This window comes from Anolis carolinensis, unplaced genomic scaffold, assembly GCF_035594765.1.
Source record: "Anolis carolinensis isolate JA03-04 unplaced genomic scaffold, rAnoCar3.1.pri scaffold_7, whole genome shotgun sequence".
NCBI lineage: Eukaryota > Metazoa > Chordata > Lepidosauria > Squamata > Dactyloidae > Anolis > Anolis carolinensis.
In genome coordinates this window covers 32,729,384-32,753,713 of record NW_026943818.1, presented here as the reverse complement: position 1 = coordinate 32,753,713, position 24,330 = coordinate 32,729,384, and the positions used below count along the sequence as shown (strand labels likewise).

The 24,330-nt window shown below is 46.3% G+C and overlaps 2 protein-coding genes across 7 annotated transcripts in view; one reads left to right on the top strand and one right to left on the bottom strand.

The window, feature by feature from the left end:
- Window positions 1-4,747, top strand: part of ap3d1 (adaptor related protein complex 3 subunit delta 1) — a 57,934-nt gene extending 53,187 nt beyond the window's left edge. For all 4 annotated transcript variants that reach the window (XM_062960089.1, XM_062960088.1, XM_062960091.1 and 1 more), the window contains one exon: window positions 1,523-4,747. In XM_062960089.1, the coding sequence (XP_062816159.1) occupies window positions 1,523-1,618 (96 nt within the window). In that variant the 3' untranslated portion in view covers window positions 1,619-4,747. The remainder of the gene's footprint in view (window positions 1-1,522) is intronic.
- Window positions 4,591-20,851, bottom strand: LOC103282641 (granulocyte colony-stimulating factor receptor-like). 3 transcript variants are annotated; one of them, XM_062960094.1, is made up of 13 exons: window positions 17,254-18,309; window positions 13,642-13,762; window positions 13,187-13,368; window positions 12,940-13,094; window positions 11,860-12,040; window positions 10,792-10,874; window positions 10,431-10,644; window positions 9,028-9,213; window positions 8,827-8,928; window positions 8,560-8,706; window positions 8,107-8,247; window positions 7,726-7,993; window positions 4,591-6,267 (listed from the first exon to the last, which is right to left on the bottom strand). In XM_062960094.1, exons 1-13 carry the CDS (start codon window positions 17,627-17,629, stop codon window positions 6,216-6,218), a joined length of 2,208 nt encoding a protein of 735 aa, XP_062816164.1. In that variant the 5' UTR covers window positions 17,630-18,309; the 3' UTR covers window positions 4,591-6,215. The 3 variants fall into 3 exon arrangements, with proteins under 3 accessions (XP_062816164.1, XP_062816165.1, XP_062816162.1); XM_062960095.1 differs by lacking the exon at window positions 4,591-6,267 and adding an exon at window positions 19,743-20,851 and having other exon boundaries at window positions 7,599-7,993; window positions 17,254-17,342; XM_062960092.1 differs by lacking the exon at window positions 4,591-6,267 and having other exon boundaries at window positions 7,599-7,993; window positions 17,254-18,310.
- Window positions 20,852-24,330: the final 3,479 nt, after the last annotated feature.

The following is a 24,330-nucleotide window of genomic DNA, read 5'->3' as shown; positions in this document are numbered from 1 at the left end:
TATTATTATTATTATTATTATTATTATTATTATTATTATATTGCCTTGCATGGAGAGTTGGTTGGGTATTATTATTATTATATTACCCTGCACTGAGAGTTGGCTATTATTATTATTATTATCCTACACTGAGAGTTGGCTATTATTATTATTATTATTATTATTATTATTATTATTATTATATATTACCCTGCACGGAGAGTTGGGTATTATTATTATTATTATTATTATTATTATTATATAGTACCTTGCAAGGAGAGTTGGTTGGGTATTATTATTATATTACCCTGCACAGAGAGTTGGCTATTATTATTATACCCTGCACTGAGAGTTGGCTATTATTATTATTATTATTATTATTATTGTTATATATTACCCTGCACGGAGAGTTGGGTATTATTATTATATAGTACCTTGCAAGGAGAGTTGGTTGGGTATTATTATTATATTACCCTTCACAGATAGTTGGCTATTATTACTATTATATTATTATTATACCCTGCACAGAGAGTTGGGTATTATTATTATTAATATTATTATATATTACCCTGCACGGAGAGTTGGGTATTATTATTATTATATATTTCCCTGCATGGAGAGTTGGTTGGGTGTTGTTGTTGTTATTAATATATTACCCTGCATGGAGAGTTGGATATTATTATTACTATTATTATATATTACCCTGTAAGGAGAGTTGGGTATTATTATTATTATTATTATTATTATTATATATTTCCCTGCACTGAGAGTTGGATATTATTATTGTTATTATTATTATTATTATTATTATTATTATTATTATTATATTTTCCTACACTGAGAGTTGGGTATTATTATTATATTACCCTGCACGCAGAGTTGGGTATTATTATTATTATTATTATTATTATTATTATTACTTTTATGTGCTACCCTGCACGGAGAGTTGGGGATGATGATGATGATGATGATGATGATGATGATTATTATTATTATTATATTACCCTGCATGGAGAGTTGGCTATTATTATTACTATTATTATATATTTCCCTGCATGGATAGTTGGTTGGGTATTATTATTATTATATTACCCTGCAAGGAGAGTTGGGTATTATTATTATTATATATTTCCCGGCATGGAGAGTTGGTTGGGTGTTATTATTACTATTATTATATATTCTCCTGCATGGAGAGTTGAGTATTATTATTATATATTTCCCTGCATGGAGAGTTGATTGGGTGTTGTTGTTGTTATTATTATTATTATTATTATTATTATTATTATTATTATTATATATTTCCCTGCACGGAGAAATTATTACTATTATTATATATTCCCCTGCAAGGAGAATTGGCTATTATTATTATTATTGTTATTATTATTATACAGTATTTCCCTGCACAGAGAGATTATTATTATTATTATTATTATTATTATTATTATATATGCACGTCTCTTAGGGCAAACTAAGCTTGGGATATTACCCTCGGAGACGTGCCCTCGTCTTCACTTCCTCCTCTCCTCTTCCCTTCCTTCCCAAGGGAGAGAACTCGGTGTCCATCGACGGGAAGTGCGACGAGTCGGCCTTGCTGGGCAACCTCCTCTCTGAACTCAAGGAGACCCTCTCGAAGTGCTGAGCCTTCCTTCCTTCTTTCCTCCTTCCCTTCTTTCTTTCCCGGAGGTGAAAAAGCGCCCAAAAGGAACTGAAAAAGCGTCCGATGGCCCTCCCTCCGCTTTTCCTCCCATCCGCATGTGCGTTTTGTGCCCCGTCCCCACTCCGATACGGTTTACACGGATTCGATTCATTAATTCCCGGGCCGAAGAAATCGGTCGTCGGACCTCCCCGTTTGGATTATGTTTTGGTTCAATCTCACGTGGTTCTCCCGTAAAACCCACTCCTTCTTTCCGTTCTTCCCTCCCTCCTTCCAAGACCAAATCAAATCGACTTGATTGGGAACTTTGCCACAAACTCGTCACATTCCCGGAATTGTTGAATGTCTCGGAACGGACTGGGAATCCTTGCAAGAGAATCTTCCCCCGACCCTCCTTTTGGCATTTTAGGTCGACATTTCCTTTTCCTCCAAAGAGTTGGCATCTACTCGCAGCTCGCAGTCCTAAGTCTCACAGCTCACAGTCCTAAGTCTCGGGGGTTGCAAAGTCTCCTGGCTCGCAGTCCTAAGTCTCGCGGGTTGAAGTCCTAAGTCTCGGGGGTTGCAAAGTCTCTTGGCTCGCCGTCCTAAGTCTCGCGGCTCGCAGTCCTAAGTCTCGGGGGTTGCAAAGTCTTGTGGCTCGCAGTCATAAGTCTCGTGGGTTGAAGTCCTAAGTCTCAGGGTTGCAAAGGTCTAAGCCTTGCAGGTCACAGTCCTAAGTCTCACGGGTTGTAGTCCTAAGTCTCACGGCTCGCAGTCCTAAGTCTTGCGGGTCATAGTCTTATATCTCATGGGTCTCAGTCCTAAGTCTCACAGGCCACAGTCCTAAGTGTCGTGGCTCGCAGTCCTAAGTCTCGCAGGTTGTAGTCCTAAGTCTCGTGGGTCACAGTCCTAAGTTTCATGGCTCGCAGTCCTAAGTCTCACGGGCTGTAGTCCTAAGTCTCATGGGTCCCAGGACTAAGTATCATGGGTTGCAGTCCTAAGTCTTGCGGGTCCCAGTCCTAAGTATCATGGGTTGCAGTCTTAAGTCTCGTGGGTCCCAGTCCTAAGTCTTATGGGTCACAGTCCTAAGTCTCATGGTCTGCAATCCTAAGTCTCATGGGTCCCAGTCCTAAGTATCATGGATTGCAGTCCTAAGTCTTGCGGGTCACAGTCCTAAGTCTCACGGGTCGCAAAGGTCTAAGTCTCACGGGCTACAGTCCTAAGTCTCGTGGGTCGCAGTCCTAAGTCTCGTGGGTCCCAGTCCTAAGTCTCGCGGCTCGCAGTCCTAAGTCTCGTGGGTCCCAGTCCTAAGTATCATGGGCCACAGTCCTAAGTCTCACAGGTTTCAGACCTAAGTCTCGCGGCTCGCAGTCTTAAGTCTCACAGGTTTTAGACCTAAGTCTTGTGGCTCGCAGTCCTAAGTCTCACGGGCTGCAGTCCTAAGTCTTGCGGGTCCCAGTCCAAAGTATCATGGGTCGCAGTCCTAAGTCTTGCAAGTTTCAGACCTAAGTCTTGCGGGTTGCAGTCCTAAGTCTCCTGGGTCGTAGTCCTCTAAGTCTCGCGAGTCCTAGTCCTCTAAGTCTCGCGAGTCCTAGTCCTCTAAGTCTCGCGAGTCCTAGTCCTCTAAGTCTCGCGAGTCCTAGTCCTCTAAGTCTCGCGAGTCCTAGTCCTAAGTCTCGAGGGTCATAGTCCTGAGTCTCGCGAGTCATAGTCCTGAGTCTCGCGAGTCATAGTCCTGAGTCTCGCGAGTCATAGTCCTAAGTCTCGCAGGTCATAGTCCTAAGTCTCGCGAGTCATAGTCCTAAGTCTCCTGGGTCGTAGTCCTAAGTCTCCTGGGTCGTAGTCCTAAGTCTCGCGGGTCATAGTCCTAAGTCTCGCGGGTCATAGTCCTCTAAGTCTCGCGGGTCATAGTCCTAAGTCTCTCGAGTCCTAGTCCTAAGTCTCTCGAGTCCTAGTCCTAAGTCTCCCGAGTCCTAGTCCTAAGTCTCTCGAGTCCTAGTCCTAAGTCTCGCGGGTCATAGTCCTAAGTCTCGCGAGTCCTAGTCCTAGGTCTCACGAGTCATAATCCTGAGTCTCGTGAGTCATAGTCCTGAGTCTCGCAGGTCATAATCCTGAGTCTCGCGAGTCATAGTCCCGAGTCTCGCGAGTCATAGTCCCGAGTCTCGCGAGTCATAGTCCCGAGTCTCACGAGTCATAGTCCCGAGTCTCGCGAGTCATAGTCCTAAGTCTCGTGAGTCATAGTCCTAAGTCTATACTTAGACCTTTGTGACCCACGAAACTTAGGCCTGCGACCCAGAGAGGCCAAGTTGTGGTGGACGAAATAGTTTCTTACACGTAACTATGTGTTTTTTGTGTGGTGATCTGTGAACTTTGCACATATCATGGGCGATTTTCACAGACACCACGAAGGAGAAAATGGATGCCACAGCTCCGGATCGCAAATCCGGAGTGTTGTTTTTTTGGGGTTGGAGATGATCCGCCCTGATCTTTTGGTTCCTCCGCTTCCTCCGTCTGGGATATTCCGCCACGATGACTATTTATTTCAACATTCCTTCTCATCTGCACTTCATTTTTTCTTCTTCTTTGAACCAACGGCTCTCCGTCACCGACTAGAACTCGTAACTAATTCAGAGCGACCGTTTCAGATCGTGGTGTCGCCTGTCTCGGTGCTTTGTGGTTAGGAGTGTGTTTCTTACTTTAGTTCCTCCTTCCTTCCACTGTCTTGATTTGTCGCTCGAACCGGATCGATATTTGCGAATTCGGGGTCGAGTTCGGAAGCAACCCCGCTCCCGGTCCTTCGGAAACGAGTGGATTCGAACTAAATCTATATATATATATCTAAATATATATATAAAATAAATATATGTATAGTTATATTCCTGGATTGAAAACTTGGGTCACTTTAGCATGTAGAACTCTCTCTCGTTCTCGTACGGAAATGGCGATTCTAGACTTTTCTAAGAATGAAACCACCCAACTTGATTTTTATTTTATTTTATTTTTTGCTATCGACATGGAATGAAAAGAGGAGGGAGGGACGACAAAAGGAAACCAAACCACCTAAAGCTGCTGTAACACTTTTTCCCCCCGGTCTGTGTGTGTCGAGATGATCCAATAAAAAAAATGTCAAACGCAGTCCGATTCGGGATTTTTCAGTCCGCTCTGATATCGGGAGCTCGGGACGGCAGACCTTTGGGGTGGGCGGGAAATGCTTATATGGTATTACCTTGATAATAGTGTTTTAATTGTACCAAATGCATAAGGTGGTGGGTGAACTACAACTCCCATCATGCCAGGTTCACCCCCCATCAGTACTTAGTTTGTTCTGTTGGACAAGTTTGCTCTAGATTCCCAAAGTGGGTGCTACCGCCCCCTGGTGGGCGCTGCAGTGATCCAGGGGGGCAGTGATGGCACATATTCGGACATGGGGGCGGAGCCAGGGGAGGGGCGTGGCTTCTTCCCAATAGCCCAAGACAGGGCTGAGAATCCTGGGGCACATGTTAGGACACAGAGGGCGGAGCTAGGGAAGTGGGCGGGGCCTCCTTCCAAGAGCCTGAGATTGGAGCAGACTTGGCGGAGATCGGAACGAAGAGCGGACTTAGAGATCGGAACGGAGAGCGGACTCGGACAGTGGAACGGAGAGGCTCGGCGGAGATCGGAGCGGAGAGTGGACTTGGAGATTGGAGTGGACTTGGCAGAGATTGGAGTGGAGAGCGGACTTGGCGGAGATCGGAGCGGAGAGTGGACTTGGCGGAGATTGGACCGGAGAGCGGACTCGGCGGAGAGCGGAACGGAGAGCGGCTCGGCGGAGATCGGAGCGGAGAGTGGACTTGGCAGAGATTGGAGCAGAGAGTGGACTTGGCGGAGATCAGAGCAGACTCGGCGGAGATCGGAGCAGAGAGCGGACTCGGACAGCGGAACGGAGAGAGGCTCGGCGGAGATAGGAGCGGAGAGTGGACTTGGCAGAGATTGGAGTGGCTCGACGGAGATTGGAGCGGACTCTGTGGAGATCGGAACGGAGAGCGGCTCGGTGGAGATCAGAGCAGAGAGCAGACTTGGCGGAGATTGGAGTGGAGAGCGGACTCAGAGATTGGAACGGACTTGGTGGAGATCAGAGCAGAGAGTGGACTTGGCGGAGATTGGAGCGGACTCAGCGGAGATCGGAGCGGACTTGGCAGAGATCGGAGTGGAGAGCGGATTCGGCGGAGATCGGAGCGGAGAGCTGACTCGGCGAACGAGACCTGTAAATCGGGCTAGAAGCTTTGTGGGATATCTTTGTGTGGGATTTCTGCTGGGTGGAGGCTCCTCTCCATCAGATTCGTCAGCAGCGGGAATTTACCTGCGGACTCGTAGGTCAGATTCTGGAGCCAAACGCCTTGTCCGAAGAGAGCTGCGGGGTGGCACTCTTGTGGAGCGTGGTCCAAGAGGGAGCAGGAAGGGCAGGGGCTGACGCCTTGGACCACCACCTTGGAGTAGTCCGCCTCGGCGGAACCCTCTCTGACGGGCTTCTGGACCTGGACGAGCCACTGTGTGCCGAGGATCCTTCCGAGACTCGATCCGCCTTGCTGGGACGGAGGAACCGCTTTCAAGATGTCGGCGACGGTCAAGCCGAGATAGCCTTGGTCCCACTTTTCCGGACAACGAGGAGGCAGATCCTGAAGATTGGGAAGAAGAGGAGAAACAGACGTTCTAGGACAAAGCCTTCTGATGGGATGGTTTATCCGCTTTCTTCAAAAGGCTTTTGTGGCCGGAATCATTGGGGTGTTGTGGCTTGTAGTTTAGGAGGTCTATGTGTTAGTAGGCCTCAGCATGAGAAGGCCTCAGTGTGAAAAGGCCTTCTGCGTATAAAGCTACTGGGTGAAGCTCCTGTGTAAGTTCAGTGTGAGAGGAGGCTCTATGAGAGTGAAGCTGTTTCTCTACATGAGAAAGAAGCCCAGTGTGGACTCAGTGTGAGAAGGCCTCAGTGTGATGGCTGTTGTGTGTAAAGCTATCTCAGCAAAAGCTATAGTTCAATATAAGTAGGTGTGCCTGTAGTTTAGTAGGTCTATGTGTTAGCAGGCCTCAGTGTGAGAAGGCCTCAGTGAGAGAAACCAGTTTGAGTAGGCCTCAGTGTGAGTAGGCTTCAGCGTGAGGAGGCCTCAGTGTGAAAAGGCCTGGTGTGAAGGCTGCTGTGTGTAAAGCTGTCTTAGCAAAAGCTGTAGTTTGATATAAGCAGGTATGCCTGTAGTTTAGTAGGTCTATGTGTTAGCAGGCCTCAGTGAGAGAAGCTCCAGTATGAGTAGGCCTCAGTGTGAGTAGGCTTCAGCATGAGAAGGCCTTGGTGTGAAGGCTGCTGTGTGTAAAGTTATCTCAGCAAAAGCTATAGTTCGATATAAGCAGGTATGCTTGTAGTTTGTTAGGTCTATGTGTTAGCAGGCCTCAGTGTGAGGAGGCCTCAGTGACAGAAACTCCAGTGTGAGTAGTCCTCAGTGTGAGTAGGTTTCAGCATGAGAAGGCCTCAGTGTGAGAAAGCCTGGTGTGAAGGCTGCTGTGTGTAAAGCTATCTCAGCAAAAGCTGTAGTTTGATAACAGCAGGTGTGCCTGTAGCTTAGTAGGCCTCAGTGTGAGAAGGGCTCAATGAGAGAAGCTCCAGTGTGAGCAGTCCTCAGTGTGAGTAGGCTTCAGTGTGAGTAGGCCTCAGCATGAGAAGGCCTCAGTGTGAGAAGGGCTCAGTGAGAGAAGCTCCAGTGTGAGCAGTCCTCAGTGTGAGTAGGCTTTGGCATGAGAAGGCCTCAGTGTGAGAAGGCCTGCTGTGAAGGCTGTTGCGTGTAAAGCTACTGAGAGTAGCTCCTGTGTAAGTCTGGTGTGAGAGGAGGCTCTGTGAGAGCGAAGCTGTTTACCTGCATGAGAAAGAAGTACAGTGTGGAAGCAGAGAACTTTTATTTGTGTTGTGGAAACCTTGTTTTTGTAAAGAATGCAACCGTATTATTTTGCTACAAGGATGCCACTAGACCACACTGGCCATACAGCCTGGAAACCACACCGCACCCCAACGAGCTTTAGGTGGATTAGGGAATAGGTCAACCGTTTGAGTCCAAAGAACGCTCCCTCTATGTGGGACCGAAATCACACACCTTACTAATTTGACACAGTTTGGGCTGCATCCATGTGGCGAGGCCGCTTTTCGCCGGGTCCGGGATCTGTGGCCAGAGATACCTCTGAATCCTGGAAGAACAACAGAAAAAAGGCTGAAATTCGGCTCCGGTAGTTCGACGGTTATTGTGGTTATATTTACGTACTTCCGATGCTTCCAGACGCAGGTCAACGAACCCGCGACGAGGAGAAGGGTGAGGAGGGAGCCCACGCAAATCACGGAGAAGAACGTCTCCGTTTCGCCGTCATCTGGGGAGAGACATCAGGAGACACCAGTGGAGCCAAGAATCCTGGGCATGTGTGTAACTCAAGGACTGAGTGTTACAAGGATGCGGAGTACATGCCGCACGAGCCACACTCACCGCTACTCCTCATTAGGACGGCCAAGGTGGGTCCGCGGGTGGTGCCTCCCTCGGTGGACGCCGTGATGTGGATCCTGACCACAGAGCCGGGCCTCAGGTCTTCGATGAGGCAGCTCTGCACCGAACCGGCGACCACCACGGCTGGCAGGAAACAAAGCGGGGAGATAACGACAATGGGCCGGGCTTTAGCACAACTAAAAGAAAGATTGGCAGTTCGAAGCCCGGGTCGGGGTGAGTACCCGACCTTCAGCCCAGCTCACTCTCCACCTAAACAGTTCGAAAAGATTTGCGGACTTTCTACGGTATTTCGACTAAACAAATCAGGGTTCCCCGGAAAATGCACCCCGGAAAACGGAAGGGCTCCGTGACACCCAAAAGTTCGGGAAACTGCAGGTCTGGAACCGTGCCCCGCTGTCCATTCCCCGACTGACCCAGAACCATACCCAGCCTTACTCTTCTCCTCCTTTCCGTCTTCCTTGTAGCAGATGGAGTAGTTCCGGATCACGCCGCCCCGCTCGGCCAAGGGCAGCACCTCCCACTGAAGCTTCATCCGGGTTTTCCAGACTTGGGTGGGATATAAAACCGGCGCCCGGAGCGGCGCTGAAAGGGGAAAGGGATGGACGCGTAGCAGATACAGTGCGGAAAAGTACGGTCATTTCTAAAAATTAAATTTGGGAGGATGCAATGAAACAAAAAGGTCCGTTCGGGTTGAAAACTCACCAATCTGTTTGGAGTAACCGGAGGTCGATCCCGAGGCCCAAACGCTTCCGTTGAGGAGCGCAAAGATCCGGACTTCATAGAGGCGCCCGGGTTCAATGGCCTCTGCAAGGAAGGACAATAATTTCAATTAATTATTATTAATTATCTATTAAAATTATTATTAAAATAAATTTGATTATGTAGTCCTGCTGGGTCGCTCACTCTTAATGACCGCCTGGTTGACGTTCCCGGGCTGATAGTGCCAGAAAACCTTGGAGTCTTGTTTCTCGGACAACGGGCCCCACTCGAAGATGTATCCCATCTCCGGAAAGCTGGGAAGAGACCATTGCAAAAGCAAGGCATTTCCCCCCACTGGCGAGGCAAGGACCGGAATCGGGGAGAGATCATCTAGGAAGGAAAACAGAACCAAAATACTGAGATTTTTGCAAAATTATGCACCTTTTCCTTCCCTTCCCCTTTCTCCAGCTCTGAGAACTCCCTTTGTGGCTCTTTCCTTTTTATACATGGCATTTTGGTTACTCGGTTGTTTGACCGATCCGTTAGGAACAGAGATTATATCCGATGCAGAAAATTTGGCCGCGCCATGGCAATTTGGTTACTCAGTTGTTAGACCAATCCGTTAGGAACAGAGAGATGATGCCCGATGCGGAAAATATGGCTGCGCCATGGCATTTTGGTTACTCAGTTGTTAGACCGAGCCTGTTAGGAACAGAGATTGTGCCCGATGCGGGAAATATGGCCGCCCCATGGCAATTTGGCTACTCAGTTGTTAGACCGATCCCGTTAGGAACAGAGATTGTGTCCGATGCGGAAAATTTGGCCGTGCCATGGCAATTTGGTTATTCGGTTGTTAGACCGATCCGTTAGGAACAGAGATTGTGCCCGATGCGGGAAATATGGCCGCGCCATGGCATTTTGGTTACTCAGTTGTTAGACCGATCCGTTAGGAACAGAGATTGTGCCTGATGTGGAAAATATTGCTGTGCCATGGCAATTTGGCTACTCACTTGTTAGACCGATCTGTTAGGAACAGATGATGCCCGATGCGGGAAATATGGCAATTTGGTTACTCAGTTGTTAGACCGATCCCGTTAGGAACAGAGATTGTGCCCGATGTGGAAAATATGGCCGTGTTTCTTTTCAGTGCCCAAAAATATCTACTCTCCCATAAAACACCTCGCTTCTATATCATGCTCTCGAGATAAAGTAGACAAAAATAAAGTACAGTAGAACTTCGTTGAAAGTTTACTCGCAACCTTGATGTACTCAGCATACAGGGATATAACTTGTCCATCGAATTATTTACTTACAGTATTATATTTCGCCCTTGCCTATATCTGGTTTACTCACAACCTTCATGTACTAAGCATAAAGGGATATAACTTGTCAACCCAGTTATTTATTTACTTACAGTATTTATATTTCGATCACAATGCACGTATGCACCGAGTCTTTTTGGATCGTAGTATTTCCTCCTTGCTCTCTGATCGCCGGTGTTGTAAATTAAATTAACCTCCCCTATGATGCCGAGTCCTTTTGGATCGTATTTCCTCCTTGTTCTTTGATCGCCAGTGTTGTAAATTTAATTAATCTGGACGACTTACCTTCTCCCAACGGTGGGGTCACCAGTTTGCTCGGCGGTGACACCCCGGCGGCGTTGCTGGCCGTGAGGAGGAAGGTGTGCCCGATCCGGGCCGGGAGCGAGAGGGCGCACTGCAAGTCCCGAGTGCGGCATTGTGGGACGGCGGGCTCCCCGTCCTTCTGGGAGTAGAGGCGGTAGGCCAGGATCTCGCCGTTGGCTTGCTTTGGTTCCAAGGGCTGGATCAACCAGAAAGGCGGAATTAGACTCCAAAAAATGTGCAATGAAAACATTCCCGAAACGAGATCAAGCAGAGGTTGGATGGCCATCTGTCGGGAGGGCTTTGATGGTGTTTTCTATCACCTTTCCGAGATTTCCCGGCTTACCTTCCACATCAGGACAACCGCTCTCTTCCCGTCGGCGTCGGGGGTCCCGAGTTTCCTCCAAAGCGCCGGCCCGTTGGAAGGAGCTTCATCAAAGAATCAAAATTACTAGTCAAAAAATTATTGAACGAAAAATTATTTGACGAATTATTTGATTTTTTAAAATGAATTATTTGATTATTATTAGACACATTATTTGACGAATTATTTGATGAATTATTTGACGAATTATTTGACGAGTTGACTAATTATTTGACGAATATAAAGATCGTCAAATAATTCGTCAACTTGTCAAATAATTCGTCAAATAATGTGTCAAATAATAATCAAATAGACGAATTATTTTACTAGTCAAAAAATTATTGAACGAATTATTTGACGAATTATTTGATTTTTTAAAATGAATTATTTGATTATTATTAGACACATTATTTGACGAATTATTTGACTAATTATTTGACGAGTTGACTAATTATTTGACGAATATAAAGATCGTCAAATAATTAGTCAACTTGTCAAATAATTCATCAAATAATTCATCAAATAATTCGTCAAATAATGTGTCAAATAATAATCAAATAGACGAATTATTTGACGACTATAAAGATATTTTTATTTAAAAGCTGCCACCCAATGTAGAATCATAGAATCAGAATAGTAGAGTTGGAAGAGACCACATGGGCCATCCAGTCCAACCCCCCGCTAAGAAGCAGGAAATCGCATTCAAAGCACCCCCGACAGATGGCCATCCAGCCTCTGCTTAAAAGCCTCCAAGGAAGGAGCCTCCACCAATTGAGTCTCCCTGAACTTAGGATCAGCCTTCCCTGAGCTTCAACAGAGCCCAGACCGAGTTTCCCTCCAAATTCTGCAATAAAAAAACATCTTTATCTTGGTGGCAGAGGATATATAATATAAATATAATTAATTAATAGGAACTCCTCCACATCTCTGCAATCGGAAGGATTTCTCCCCCTTTCTGACATCTCCACAACAAATTATTCAACGATTTATTCGATGATTTATTTGACAAATTATTCGACAAATTTTTTGAAAAATAAAAAATCTTCTCACCCGCCGCCCTCGTTTGTACCCATCTCTCGGCGCTCCAGTCGCTCCAATAAGGACCCCATGGGTTGAGTAAAGAAGGAGTACATAGATACTTGGCTCGCACCCGGACGGAGTAGTTGTTGAACGGGAAAAGGCCGCAGACGTCGGCAAAGGCAACGGCGTTCTCGGCAACCGTGACGTTCACCTTAAGAGGACACATACATGGCAAACATTCAGTGCCATTAGACATACAACATATAGACAGACACAGAGGTAATTTAATATTTTTCCAGCTTTTTTTCCATGCTTGATTCCAGCTTCACCGTCCACTGTGACACCGAGTCCTTGATGGAGTATTTTCTCATTCTTTTTCTGACGTTTTCATGGTGTCACAAATTAGTAAAATTTGCCTCCTCTCATAAAGCGGTACCTAAATTTCCTACTTGACAGATGCAACTGTCTTTTGAGCTACTTAGTTCAACAGCGAGCTAGGTTGTTCGAAGTTTTTATGGCGTCGTAAATTAGTTAAATTACCTCCCAGTGGTACCTGAACTTCCTACTCGACAGATGCAACTGTTTTTTTGAGCTGCTTAGGTCAACAGCAGGCTAGGCTGTTGGAAATTTTTTAAATTAGTAAATTAGTAAAAATTGGTAATTTTTTTTCTAATTCATAAATTTTTAGTAATTCATAAATTAGTAAAAATAGCCTCCTCTCATAAAGCGGTACCTAAACTTCCTACTCGACAGATGCAACTGTTTTTTGAGCTACTTAGTTCAACAGCAGGCTAGGCTGTTGGAAATTTTTTAAATTAGTAAATTAGTAAAAATTAGTAATGTTTTTTCTAATTCATAAATTTTTAGTAATTCATGAATTAGTAAAAATAGCCTCCTCTCATAAAGCGGTACCTAATTTTCCTACTTGACAGATGCAACTGTTTTTCGAGCTGCTCAGGTCAACAGCGAGCTTGGCTATTAATGGTCGGGAGCTCAATCCGACCCGGGCTTCGATCTCGTGGCCTCTTGTAGTAATTTAACCATTTAACTCAACTCAACCCCAATTAACTCAACGCAAAACGCTGACCGAACAAGAATCCGTGTTCTCACCTGAATCCAGGAGCTCTCCGTCTCGTCCCGGTATTGGATCTCGTGTTGCGCTTCCGACGCGGAGAGGATCTCGTCCCCCGGCAGGTGCCATGACACCTGGAAGCAACGGCTGTGGTTCGCTACGACTTCGTCAATCACCGGAGGGCTGAGTTTGACTGCGTTGCGGAGGACGAGAAGGAAACTCTCAACGGAAAAGAGCAAAGACCTCAAAACTACTTTCCCAAACTAGACCCGCCGTGCTCCTTACCGATGCTCATCCCGTGGACACACTTCTCCGGAGAGCTCAGCTGTCCGTCCCGACTCTCCGCCACGAGTCGGATTTTGTAGAAAGCGAAGAGGTTTTCGACAGCGACGCTGCAGGAGCGCTCTCCCGGCCCGGCGACACAATGCATGGGGGGACCGAAGTCTCGCCGGCAGCGTCCGGATTCCCTGAAACGGGAGGTGGTTTCAACCACCGACTGAGTCGGCGGGGCTGCGGGTTTGCACTGTGTTTCACTCGTCACGGTCCAAGTATGTTTCGGATCCGTTTCAACCTAGCATGGATTTCCTCCTTGATCTGTGATCGCCGGCATTTTTATGGTGTCCCTGCTTAAGTGGTGCCGAATTTCTCTACTTAATTTCAAACTGCTTAGGTCAGTGGTTCTCAACCTGGAATCCCCAGATATGTTGGATCTACAACTCCCAGAAATCCCAGCCACTTACTCTGTCACGTGGAGGACGTACGTTGTCGGAGGATGTGTCTCGGGTAGAAGATCCCAGTAGCATGTGATGTTCTTCGCCCAAAACGTGACACAGTAGTCAATGTTCAGGATGCCCGGGGACGCTGTGGAGAAAGAGCCGGAGAAAGAAGACCACCTTAGCGCTGGAAAAGGGAGAAAGTAGGTCTTCTTTGTGAAGAAGGAAGACCTCAGAGCTGGAGAATGAAGACAACCGCCTTCGAGCTCGAGAAAAGATAAAGTTGGCCTTCTTTCTGGAGAAGGAAGACCTCTTCAGAGCTGGAGATGGGAGAAATAAGAACGTCTCGGAGCTGGAAAAAGGAGAAAGTAGGTCTTCTTTCTGGAGAAGGAAGACCTCAGAGCTGGAGAATGAAGACAACTGTCTTAGAGCTCGAGAAAAGATAAAGTTGGCCTTCTTTCTGGAGAAGGAAGACCTCTTCGGAGCTGGAGATGGGAGAAATAAGACCGTCTCGGAGCTGGAAAAAGGAGAAAGTAGGTCTTCTTTCTGGAGAAGGAAGACCTCAGAGATGGAGAATGAAGAAGACGGTGAGAGCTGGAAAAGGGAGAAAGTAGGTTTTTCTGGAGAAGGAAGACCGTTTCCGAGCTGGAAAGGGGAGAAAGTAGGCCTTCTTTGTGGAGAAGGAAGACCTTCTTAGAGCTGGAAAGGGGAGAAAGTAGGCCTTCCTTGTGGAGAAGGAAGACCTCAGAGCTGGAGAAGGAAGAATGAAGACCATCTCAGAGATGGAAAAGGAATAAAGTTGGTCTTCTTTCTGGAGACGGGAGAAAGAAGGCCTTCTCAGAGCTGGAGTAGGGAGAAAGAAGGTCTTGGAGCTGGAGAAGGGAGAAAGAAGGCCTTCTCGGAGCTGGAGAAGGGAGAAAGAAGGCCTCGAAGCTGGAGAAGGGAGAAAGAAAGCCTTCTCAGAGCTGGAGAAGGGAGCTTGATGAGTAGAAGGGAAGCAGGAAAGAGAAAAAGAAGGGAACGAGAAGGAAGGAAGGTAGAGAGGGACGAAAGCAAAAGGAGGGTAGGAAGGACAAGAAGGGAAAAGGGGAAAGGAAAGAAAGTCATATACTTTAGTTAATAATAAATTGCAAGGAAGAATTTGAGCTTCTTTTGGAGGCCTCGCCATGTTCGTCAGTGGGATTAGGAGCTCCTCGCTCGCATGGAAATCGTCATCAGCGCCACTGCGGAGAGTTCCTCGGGGTCCCCAAAGCAGGAGGAAACATGCAATGGGAACATTAAGTCTCCCGGCGTGGCGAAGGGCCGACAGCTGGGCCATTAAGTGGTGATTAAGGGCCGGCGTGAACGGCACGGCTCACCACGTTTTCCGAGCCATCGATGGTGCACGTCTTGAGCTCCACGGGAAGGAATGCCAGCAAACGCAAGGAGTTGATGGGTTGTCTCTGCTGCTTCACTACTACTCGCCGCCCAAAAGTATTTACCGGTATTTACTTGGGTTCGGATTTTTCGAGCGATTTGTCCGTCGCGGACAGAATGTTCCCTCCGCGTCTAGAATATGAATTTGGAACGAGGCGCGCGCGCGAGAGAGCGAGCTTTAGAGACGCAATCTAAACAGATCGGCTTACAGCGCTTAGGACCGAAAAACAATCCTCTCGGCCAGTCAACAAAAGAGAGACGCAAGGATCTAAGGTGGATGTAATAAAGGAGTCTTGTGCCCGAGATGCTGAGCACTGGCTCCCCGCTGGGTTCGATTTCCACCTTCCCAGCTTGGTGCTAGACACAGTTATCGCCTTTGCGTTTTTCGAATTGGAATGATCGGAACGGAAGGGCCGTTCAGTCCGGCCAGGCGGGAAAACACAATCCGATCCCTCCCCCCCAGGCAGGAGGACACAATCCAATCCCTCCCGACAGATGGCCGTCCAAGATTCGTGTTCAAACTTCATATCATAGAATCCTAGACTCGGAAGAGACCCCAGGGGATATCCAAACTCACCCTCCTTCGTCCAGGCAGGAGGACACTATCCGATCCCTCCCTCCAGGCGGGAGGACACAATCTGATCCCTCCCGACAGATGGCCATCCAAGATTCGTGTTCAAACTTCATATCATAGAATCCTAGACTCGGAAGAGACCCCAGGGGATATCCAAACTCACCCTCCTTCGTCCAGGCAGGAGGACACTATCCGATCCCTCCCCCCAGGCGGGAGGACACAATCCGATCCCTCCCGACAGATGGCCATCCAAGATTCGTGTTCAAACTCCGTATCATAGAATCGTAGACTCGGAAGAGACCCCAGGGGATATCCAGTTCAAACCCACCCTCCTTCGGCCAGGCAGGAGGACACAATCCGATCCCTCCCGACAGGCAGGAGGACACAATCCGATCCCTCCCAACAGATGGACTTCCAGACTCTGGTTAAACACCTCTAACCTGTCATGTGGCCACTAGCATGACTGCATGGAGTGCTGTTCCTATTCATATTTGCATGTTTTCGTACTGCTAGGTTGGCGGAAGCTGGGGCTAACAGCAGGAACTCATCCCACTCCCTGGATTCGATCGCAAGTGGTTCAGGCCTTCCCGACTCTTGTTAAACACCTCTAAGGTCATGTGACCACTAGCATGACTGCATGGAGTGCTGTTCCTATTCATATTTGCATGTTTTCGTACTGCTAGGTTGGCGGAAGCTGGGGCTAACAGCGGAAGCTCATCCCGCTCCCAGGATTCGATCGCAAGTGGTTCAGGCCTTCCAGACTCTTGTTAAACACCTCTAAGGTCCTGTGGCCACTAGCATGACTGCATGGAGTGCTGTTCCTATTCATGTTTGCATGTTTTCGTACTGCTAGGTTGGCGGAAGCTGGGGCTAACAGCGGGAACTCATCCCGCTCCCTGGATTCGATCGCAAGTGGTTCAGGCCTTCCCGACTCTTGTTAAACACCTCTAAGGTCATGTGACCACTAGCATGACTGCATGGAGTGCTGTTCCTATTCATATTTGCATGTTTTCGTACTGCTAGGTTGGCGGAAGCTGGGGCTAACAGCGGAAGCTCATCCCGCTCCCAGGATTCGATCGCAAGTGGTTCAGGCCTTCCAGACTCTTGTTAAACACCTCTAAGGTCCTGTGGCCACTAGCATGACTGCATGGAGTGCTGTTCCTATTCATGTTTGCATGTTTTCGTACTGCTAGGTTGGCGGAAGCTGGGGCTAACAGCGGGAACTCATCCCGCTCCCTGGATTCGATCGCAAGTGGTTCAGGCCTTCCCGACTCTTGTTAAACACCTCTAAGGTCATGTGACCACTAGCATGACTGCATGGAGTGCTGTTCCTATTCATATTTGCATGTTTTCGTACTGCTAGGTTGGCGGAAGCTGGGGCTAACAGCGGAAGCTCATCCCGCTCCCCGGATTCGATTGCAAGTTCAGCAACTCAGCGGTTTAACCCTCTGCTCCGCCCTGTCGTCCAATGGAAGCACTTTCACAGAGACCACGAAGAAGAAAAACACTTTCACAGAGACCACGATGGAGAAAAGCATAACGTGCACGTTAACGGCGGCCCAAATAATCGGACTCTTGTTGTACGTTGTCGGTTTCGAGACCTACGTCTGCGGCAATGCTGGGAGTTGTAGTCCCACCTCCGCACTTACCTGAGCCGGAAACCCGGAGGAGGAGGAAGGCAGCCACGATCCACCCCAGGGCCAGCTGCATCCCGAAGGCCGTGGCGCTTGAGTCGAGCCTTGCGAGAGAAGAAAAGAAAAGAGCAAAGAGCGTTGTTATTCCCGAGCGAAGGAGACCTCTTTTCAAGGACTTACCGGCACAATACTTCTGCAGAAAGGACACGTTCCGCCGGGAAGTGTAAGTAGTCGTAAGGCCTGTTTTTGGAAGGAACGAGGCCACTTTCCTCCTCCGCGTTTCCTGTAGTGTGAGTGTGAAGTTGTGGCGGCACAAAAGAGGGTTTCGGGGTCCGAGGAGCAAGCAGAACGTCCTGGGTTCTGATCGGCACTTGCTTGACACCCTGGACATTATTCCACAGGGATATAGACACTCCACTCGCTTCACTCTCTCACACGGATATACGAGAGGTGCGGAACGAACGCCGCAATGAAATTGGGTATTTCGTCCAGCATCTGAATATGTCAATCCGGGACTTGCCCGATTCGCGTCCACAGCCCGGACAACCCACAGCAACCCAGTGATTTATATACACACTCCACTTGCCTCATTTCTAACAAACTTCTGAGGATGCCTGCCACATATGCAGGCTAAACGTTAGGAGAGAATCCCACCGGAACATGGCCAGACAGCCCGAAAAACCCACAGCAACCCAGTGATTTATATACACACTCCACTTGCCTCATTTCTGACAAACTTCTGAGGATGCCTGCCACATATGCAGGCTAAACGTTAGGAGAGAAAGCCTGGAAAACCCAGAGCAATTCAAGTGATATATATGCACACTCCACTTGCCTCATTTCTGACAAACTTCTGAGGATGCCTGCCACATATGCAGGCTAAACGTTAGGAGAGAAAGCCTGGAAAACCCAGAGCAATTCAAGTGATATATATGCACACTCCACTTGCCTCATTTCTGACAAACTTCTGAGGATGCCTGCCACATATGCAGGCTAAACGTTAGGAGAGAAAGCCTGGAAAACCCAGAGCAATTCAAGTGATATATATGCACACTCCACTTGCCTCATTTCTGACAAACTTCTGAGGATGCCTGCCACATATGCATGCTAAACGTTAGGAGAGAAAGCCTGGAAAACCCACTGCAACTCAAGTGATATATATATACACACTCCACTTGCCTCATTTCTGACAAACTTCTGAGGATGCCTGCCACATATGCAGGCTAAACGTTAGGAGAGAATCCCACCGGAACATGGCCAGACAGCCCGGAAAACCCACAGCAACTCAAGTGATATATATATACACACTCCGCTTGCCTCATTTCTGACGAACTTCTGAGTATGCCTGCCACATATGCAGGCTAAACGTTAGGAGAGAGTCCCACTGGAACATGGCCAGAAAGCCTGGAAAACCCACAGCAACTCAAGTGATGGAGTGTGTATATAAATCACTGGGTTGCTGTGAGTTTTCCGGGCTGTCTGGCCATGTTCCGGTGGGATTCTCTCCTAACGTTTAGCCTGCGTATGTGGCAGGCATCCTCAGAAGTTTGTTAGACATGAGGCAAGTGGAGTGTGCATATATATCACTGGGTTGCTGTTGGTTTTCTGGGCCTGGTTTTGGAAGCATTCTCTCCTAACGTTCAGCCTGCATATGTGGCAGGCATCCTCAGAAGTTTGTCAGAAATGAGGCAAGTGGAGTGTGTATATAAATCACTAGGTTGCCATTGGTTTTCTGGGCCTGGTTTTGGAAGCATTCTCTCCTAACGTTTAGCCTGCATATGTGGCAGGCATCCGCAGAAGTTTGTTAGAAATGAAGCAAGTGGAGTGTGTATATAAATTATTGGGTTACTGTGGGTTTTCCAGGCTGTTTGGCCATTTTCCAGTGGGATTCTCTTCTAAGGTTTAGCCTGCATATGTGGCAGGCATCCTCAGAAGTTTGTCAGAAATGAGGCAAGTGGAGTGTGTATATATATCACTGGGTTGCTGTGGGTTTTCTGGGCTGTGTGGCCATGTTCCAGGTTGCTGTGGGTTTTCCAGTGGGACTCTCTCTTAACGTTTAGCCTGCATATGTGGCAGGCATCCTCAGAGGTTTGTCAGAAATGTGGCAAGTGGAGTGTGTATATATATCATTGGGTTACTGTTGGTTTTCCAGACTGTCTGGAGATGTTTTGGAAGCATTCTCTCCTGACGTTTCACCCGTTGGGTTTATATATCTGTGGCTTTGCACTTACAAGGCTATTTCAGCAGACATGAATTCTTTCTCCCGCCTACAGATATATAAACCCAACTTGTGTATTTTCCGACAGACCTCACAACCTCGGAGGGTGCCTGCCACAGATGTGGGTGAAATGTCAGGAGGGAATGCTTCTGGAACAGCTCGGAAAACTCACAGCAGCCCAGCGTGTGCATGATTTGTTCGAACGAAGAAAGGACTCGATCGTATTCATGCCCTACTTCGATCCGCGAAAACTACGATTGTTTAGGAAAGAAAAGAAACCACTCACCGCTGATCCGGATTCCGCCGAGACGGAGGCTCTTTTCTTGGTTACGAGCGCGGAAAGCAGAGCTTCGTTTGCGGACAAAAGAACAAAATTCCCTTGACGGGGAACCGCAGCGAAGGGATTTCTTAAGCAGGCACTTTCACAGAGACCACGAAGGAGAAGCTCACTTTCCTACACATTTACTAGGCGTTTACTTTCGTCTTTTTTTATGAAGACACGATCGGCTCCTGGCTTGCTTTTGAAGCATCCACGGATGACGGCGGCAGGTGAATAGGACCTAAAAGGTGTTCAGAATCCGGAGGAGGAGTGGCTTAATGCCTCCCCGGCCAATCAGAAGAGAGAAGGAGGAGTCTCGGGTAAATTAAGAGGCAGGATGAGCAGAAGGTGGAAATTGCATTATATGGTCAATGTAGATGCATATCGAGTTTCCACAAAGTAAATGGGGAGTCGCTTTCAGTTTCTGAAAAAACCAGGCTGGATCTACTCCGTCGTTATCTTCCAGTTTCCGAATCCAGATGATCTGCATTGAACTGGATTACATGGCAGTCTAGACTCATGCAATCCGAGATTTAGAAGCATGGATTCAAAGGCAGTGTACAACGATAATATAGACACACAATAAAAGTGAACATATGTATGTGTCCAGACAAGCTCCTACTAAGCAGCTCAAAAACAGTTGCATCTGTGAGCAGAGAATTCGAGGTACTGCTTAATGCGGGGGGGGGCTAATTTAATTTAATTCAAACTGCCAGCAGTGTGCAAAGACGTCGCCCCAAGTCCCTTCGGGTGAGAAGGGCAGGATATAAATGTTGTAAATAAATAAATAATGAGGAAGTACTACCATCAAAAAGGACTCGGGTGTCACAGTGGATAACCATTTCAAAGCTCTCTGCTTGGGCGGTGATGGCACGATCGTCAGCATAGATGAAACTCTCTGTCCCTTCTGTCTTCTCGGACCCTGGAACTCGACAAAAAAGGCTCCTGTTTTGTATCAGATTTCCGACGAAGCGGGCGACGTGGTCGTCCTTTGTGATATCTTAAGTTTTTCTCAGGATGATTTAGTGTCGTAAGTGGTTGATGGTAGAAATGGTTGACACGTTCTAGTCGGGACGGTAGAAACGGGAAGGAAATTTGCGGAAATCCAGCAGATCGGACGACACCAATATATATCTATATGAGATAGTCGGGAAGGAATTTTGCGGAAATCCGGCAGATTGGACTACGCGGATATATATCTATATCTATATATATATAATAGTCGGGAAGGAAATTTGCGGAAATCTCGCAGATCGGACTACGTGGATATATATATATACATAAGATAGTCGGGAAGGAAATTTGCGGAAATCTGGCAGATTGGACTAAGCGGATATATATCTATATATATAAGGTAGTCGGGAAGGAAATTTGTGGAAATCCGGCAGATTAGACGACATGGATATATATCTATATCTATAAGATAGTCGGGAAGAAAATTTCCGGAAATCCGGCAGATTAGACGACACGGATATATATCTATATTTATAAGATAGTCGGGAAGGAAATTTGTGGAAATCTGGCAGATTGGACGACACGGATGGAGATATATATATATATATATGATAGTCGGGAAGGAAATTTGTGGAAATCCGGCAGATTGGACTACGCGGATATATATATATATATATATAATAGTCGAGAAGGACATTTGCGGAAATCTGGCAGATTAGACGACACGGATATATATCTATATATATAAAAGATAGTCGGGAAGAAAATTTCTGAAAATCCGGCAGATCAGAAGACACGGATATATATATATATAAGATCGTCAGGAAGAACATTTGCAGAAATCCGGCAGATTAGACGACACGGATATATATCTCTATATATAAAAGATAGTCGGGAAGAAAATTTGCGGAAATCCGGCAGATTGGACTATGTGGATATATCTATCTATCTATCTATCTATCTATCTATCTATCTATCTATATATAAAATAGTCGGGAATGAAATTTTTGGAAATCTCGCAGATCGGACTACGTGGATGGATATATATATATATATATATATATATATATATATACATAAGATAGTCGGGAAGGAAATTTACGGAAATCTGACAGATTGGACTACACGGTTATATATCTATATATATAATAGTCGGGAAGGAAATTTGCGGAAATCCGGCAGATTGGACTATGCGGATATATATATAAGATAGTTGGGAAGGAAATTTGCGGAAATCTGGCAGATTGGACTAAGCGGATATATATCTATATCTATATATATAAAAGAGTGATGGCATCACGGCGATTCACAAAACAACAAAAGTACAGGCCCCCCAACCTCAAAATTTGACAACACAACCCATCATCCACGCCTCAAGGTTGATACAACAAAAAGAAAAGAAAAATAAAGTCCTAATTAGAGGGAGAGCAATATTTTTTTATCCAATTGCTGCCAGTTTAGAGGGCTAATCTCTGCCCACTTGGTTGCCTAGCAACCAAGGGACAGCCAGGTTTCAGTTAGGGGACAGGCAGATTTAGGCCTCACTTAGGCTTCTTCCACAGATTATCTAATTTGCACTGGATTATATGGCAGTGTAGACTCAAGGCCCTTCCACACAGCTATATAAACCATTTAGAATCTTACATTATCTGCTTTGCACTGGATTATCTTGACTCCACACTACCATATAATCCACTTCAGTGTGCATTTTATACAGCTGTGAAGAAGGAGCCTCATATAATCCAGTTCTGAGCAGATAATATAAGATTAGAAATATACAGTAGAGTCTCACTTATCCAACACTCGCTTATCCAACGTTCTGGATTATCCAACGCATTTTTGTAGTCAATGCTTTCAATATATCGTGATATTTTGGTGAAATTCATAAATACAGTAATTACTATATAGCATTACTGTGTACTGAACTACTTTTTCTGACAAATTTGTTGTCTAACATGATGTTTTGGTGCTTCATTTGTAAAATCATAACTTAATTTGATGTTTAATAGGGTTATCCTTAATTCCTCATTATCCAACATATTCGCTTATCCAACGTTCTGCCGGCCCGTTTATGTTGGATAAGTGAGACTCTACTGTACTGTATTTACAAATTTACCACTAAAATATCACAATTAATTTAAAACACTGACTACAAAAACATTGATTATGAAAAGGCAGACTGCGTTGGATAATCCAGAACATTGTATAAGCGAATGTTGGATAAGTGAGATTCTTCTTTAATATGAAATAATTACTGGGATAGAATAATGCAGAACAATATAATCTCTAAAACCAGGACAGTAAATAAACAGGGGAATTCCACACAGGAAACAATCAGGGCCAGCTAACACCTCCCAACAAAGTATTCCCATAATCAAAGTCTGGCAAAGCCTGTTTTCTCAGGGCCACAGACAGTAGAAGCACATAAAATATCGCAAACAACATCACTCTGAAAACAAGGGAATTCCAGACAGGAAACAATCAGGGCCAGCTAACACCTCCCAACAAAAAATTCACTCAGGGAGGAAACAGCCAGGCTTTAAAGCTGCAAGGCCATTACATCCTAATCATTTTTCCTAATTGCAGCATTCATACTTGCCTCCAACAAACAAACAAAAAAACCAATCAGAAATATTGTATATTCACAACCTTTAGGAAATAATATCTCCTGATGGCGCAGCATGTTAAAGCGCTGAGCTGCTGAACTTCTGGACTGAAAGGCCACAGGTTTGAATTGGGGGAGCGGAGAGAGCCCCCACTGTTAGCCCCAGCTTCTGCCAACCCAGAAGTTCGAAAACATGCAAATGTGAGTGCATCAATAGGTACTGCTCCGGCGGGAAGGTAACGCCGCTCCATGTAGTCATCCCACATGACCTTGGAGGAGTCTACGGACAACGCTGGCTCTTTGGCTTAGAAATGGAGATGAGCACCAACCCCCATAGTCAGACATGACTGGACTTAACGTCAGGGGAAAACGTTTACCCTTGACCTTAACTACCACCAATTCCTCAATACTTTATTTCCCATGCCACCAGACTTCGCCACAGCAACGCGTGGCCGGGCACAGCTAGTATATATATATATAATAGTCGGGAAGGAAATTTGCGGAAATCCGGCAAATTGGACTACACGGATATATATCTATCTATATATAATAGTTGCAAAGGAATTTTGCGGAAATCTGGCAGATTGGACGACACGGACACACACACACACACACACACACACACACACATATATATATATATATATTAGTCGGGAAGGAAATTTGTGGAAATCCGGCAGATTGGACTAAGCGGATATATATCTATATATATAAGATAGTCGAGAAGAAAATTTGCAGAAATCCGGCAGATTGGACGACATGGAGATATATATATATATATAGTCAAGAAGGAAATTTGTGGAAATCCGGCAGATTGGACTATGCGGATATATATCTATATCTATATCTATATAATAGTCAGGAAGGTAATTTTGCGGAAATCCAGCAGATCGGACGAAACGGATATATATATAAGATAGTCGGGAAGGAAATTGGTGGAAATCTGGCAGATCGGATGACACGGATATATATATAAAAAAAGACTCGACTCTCCCG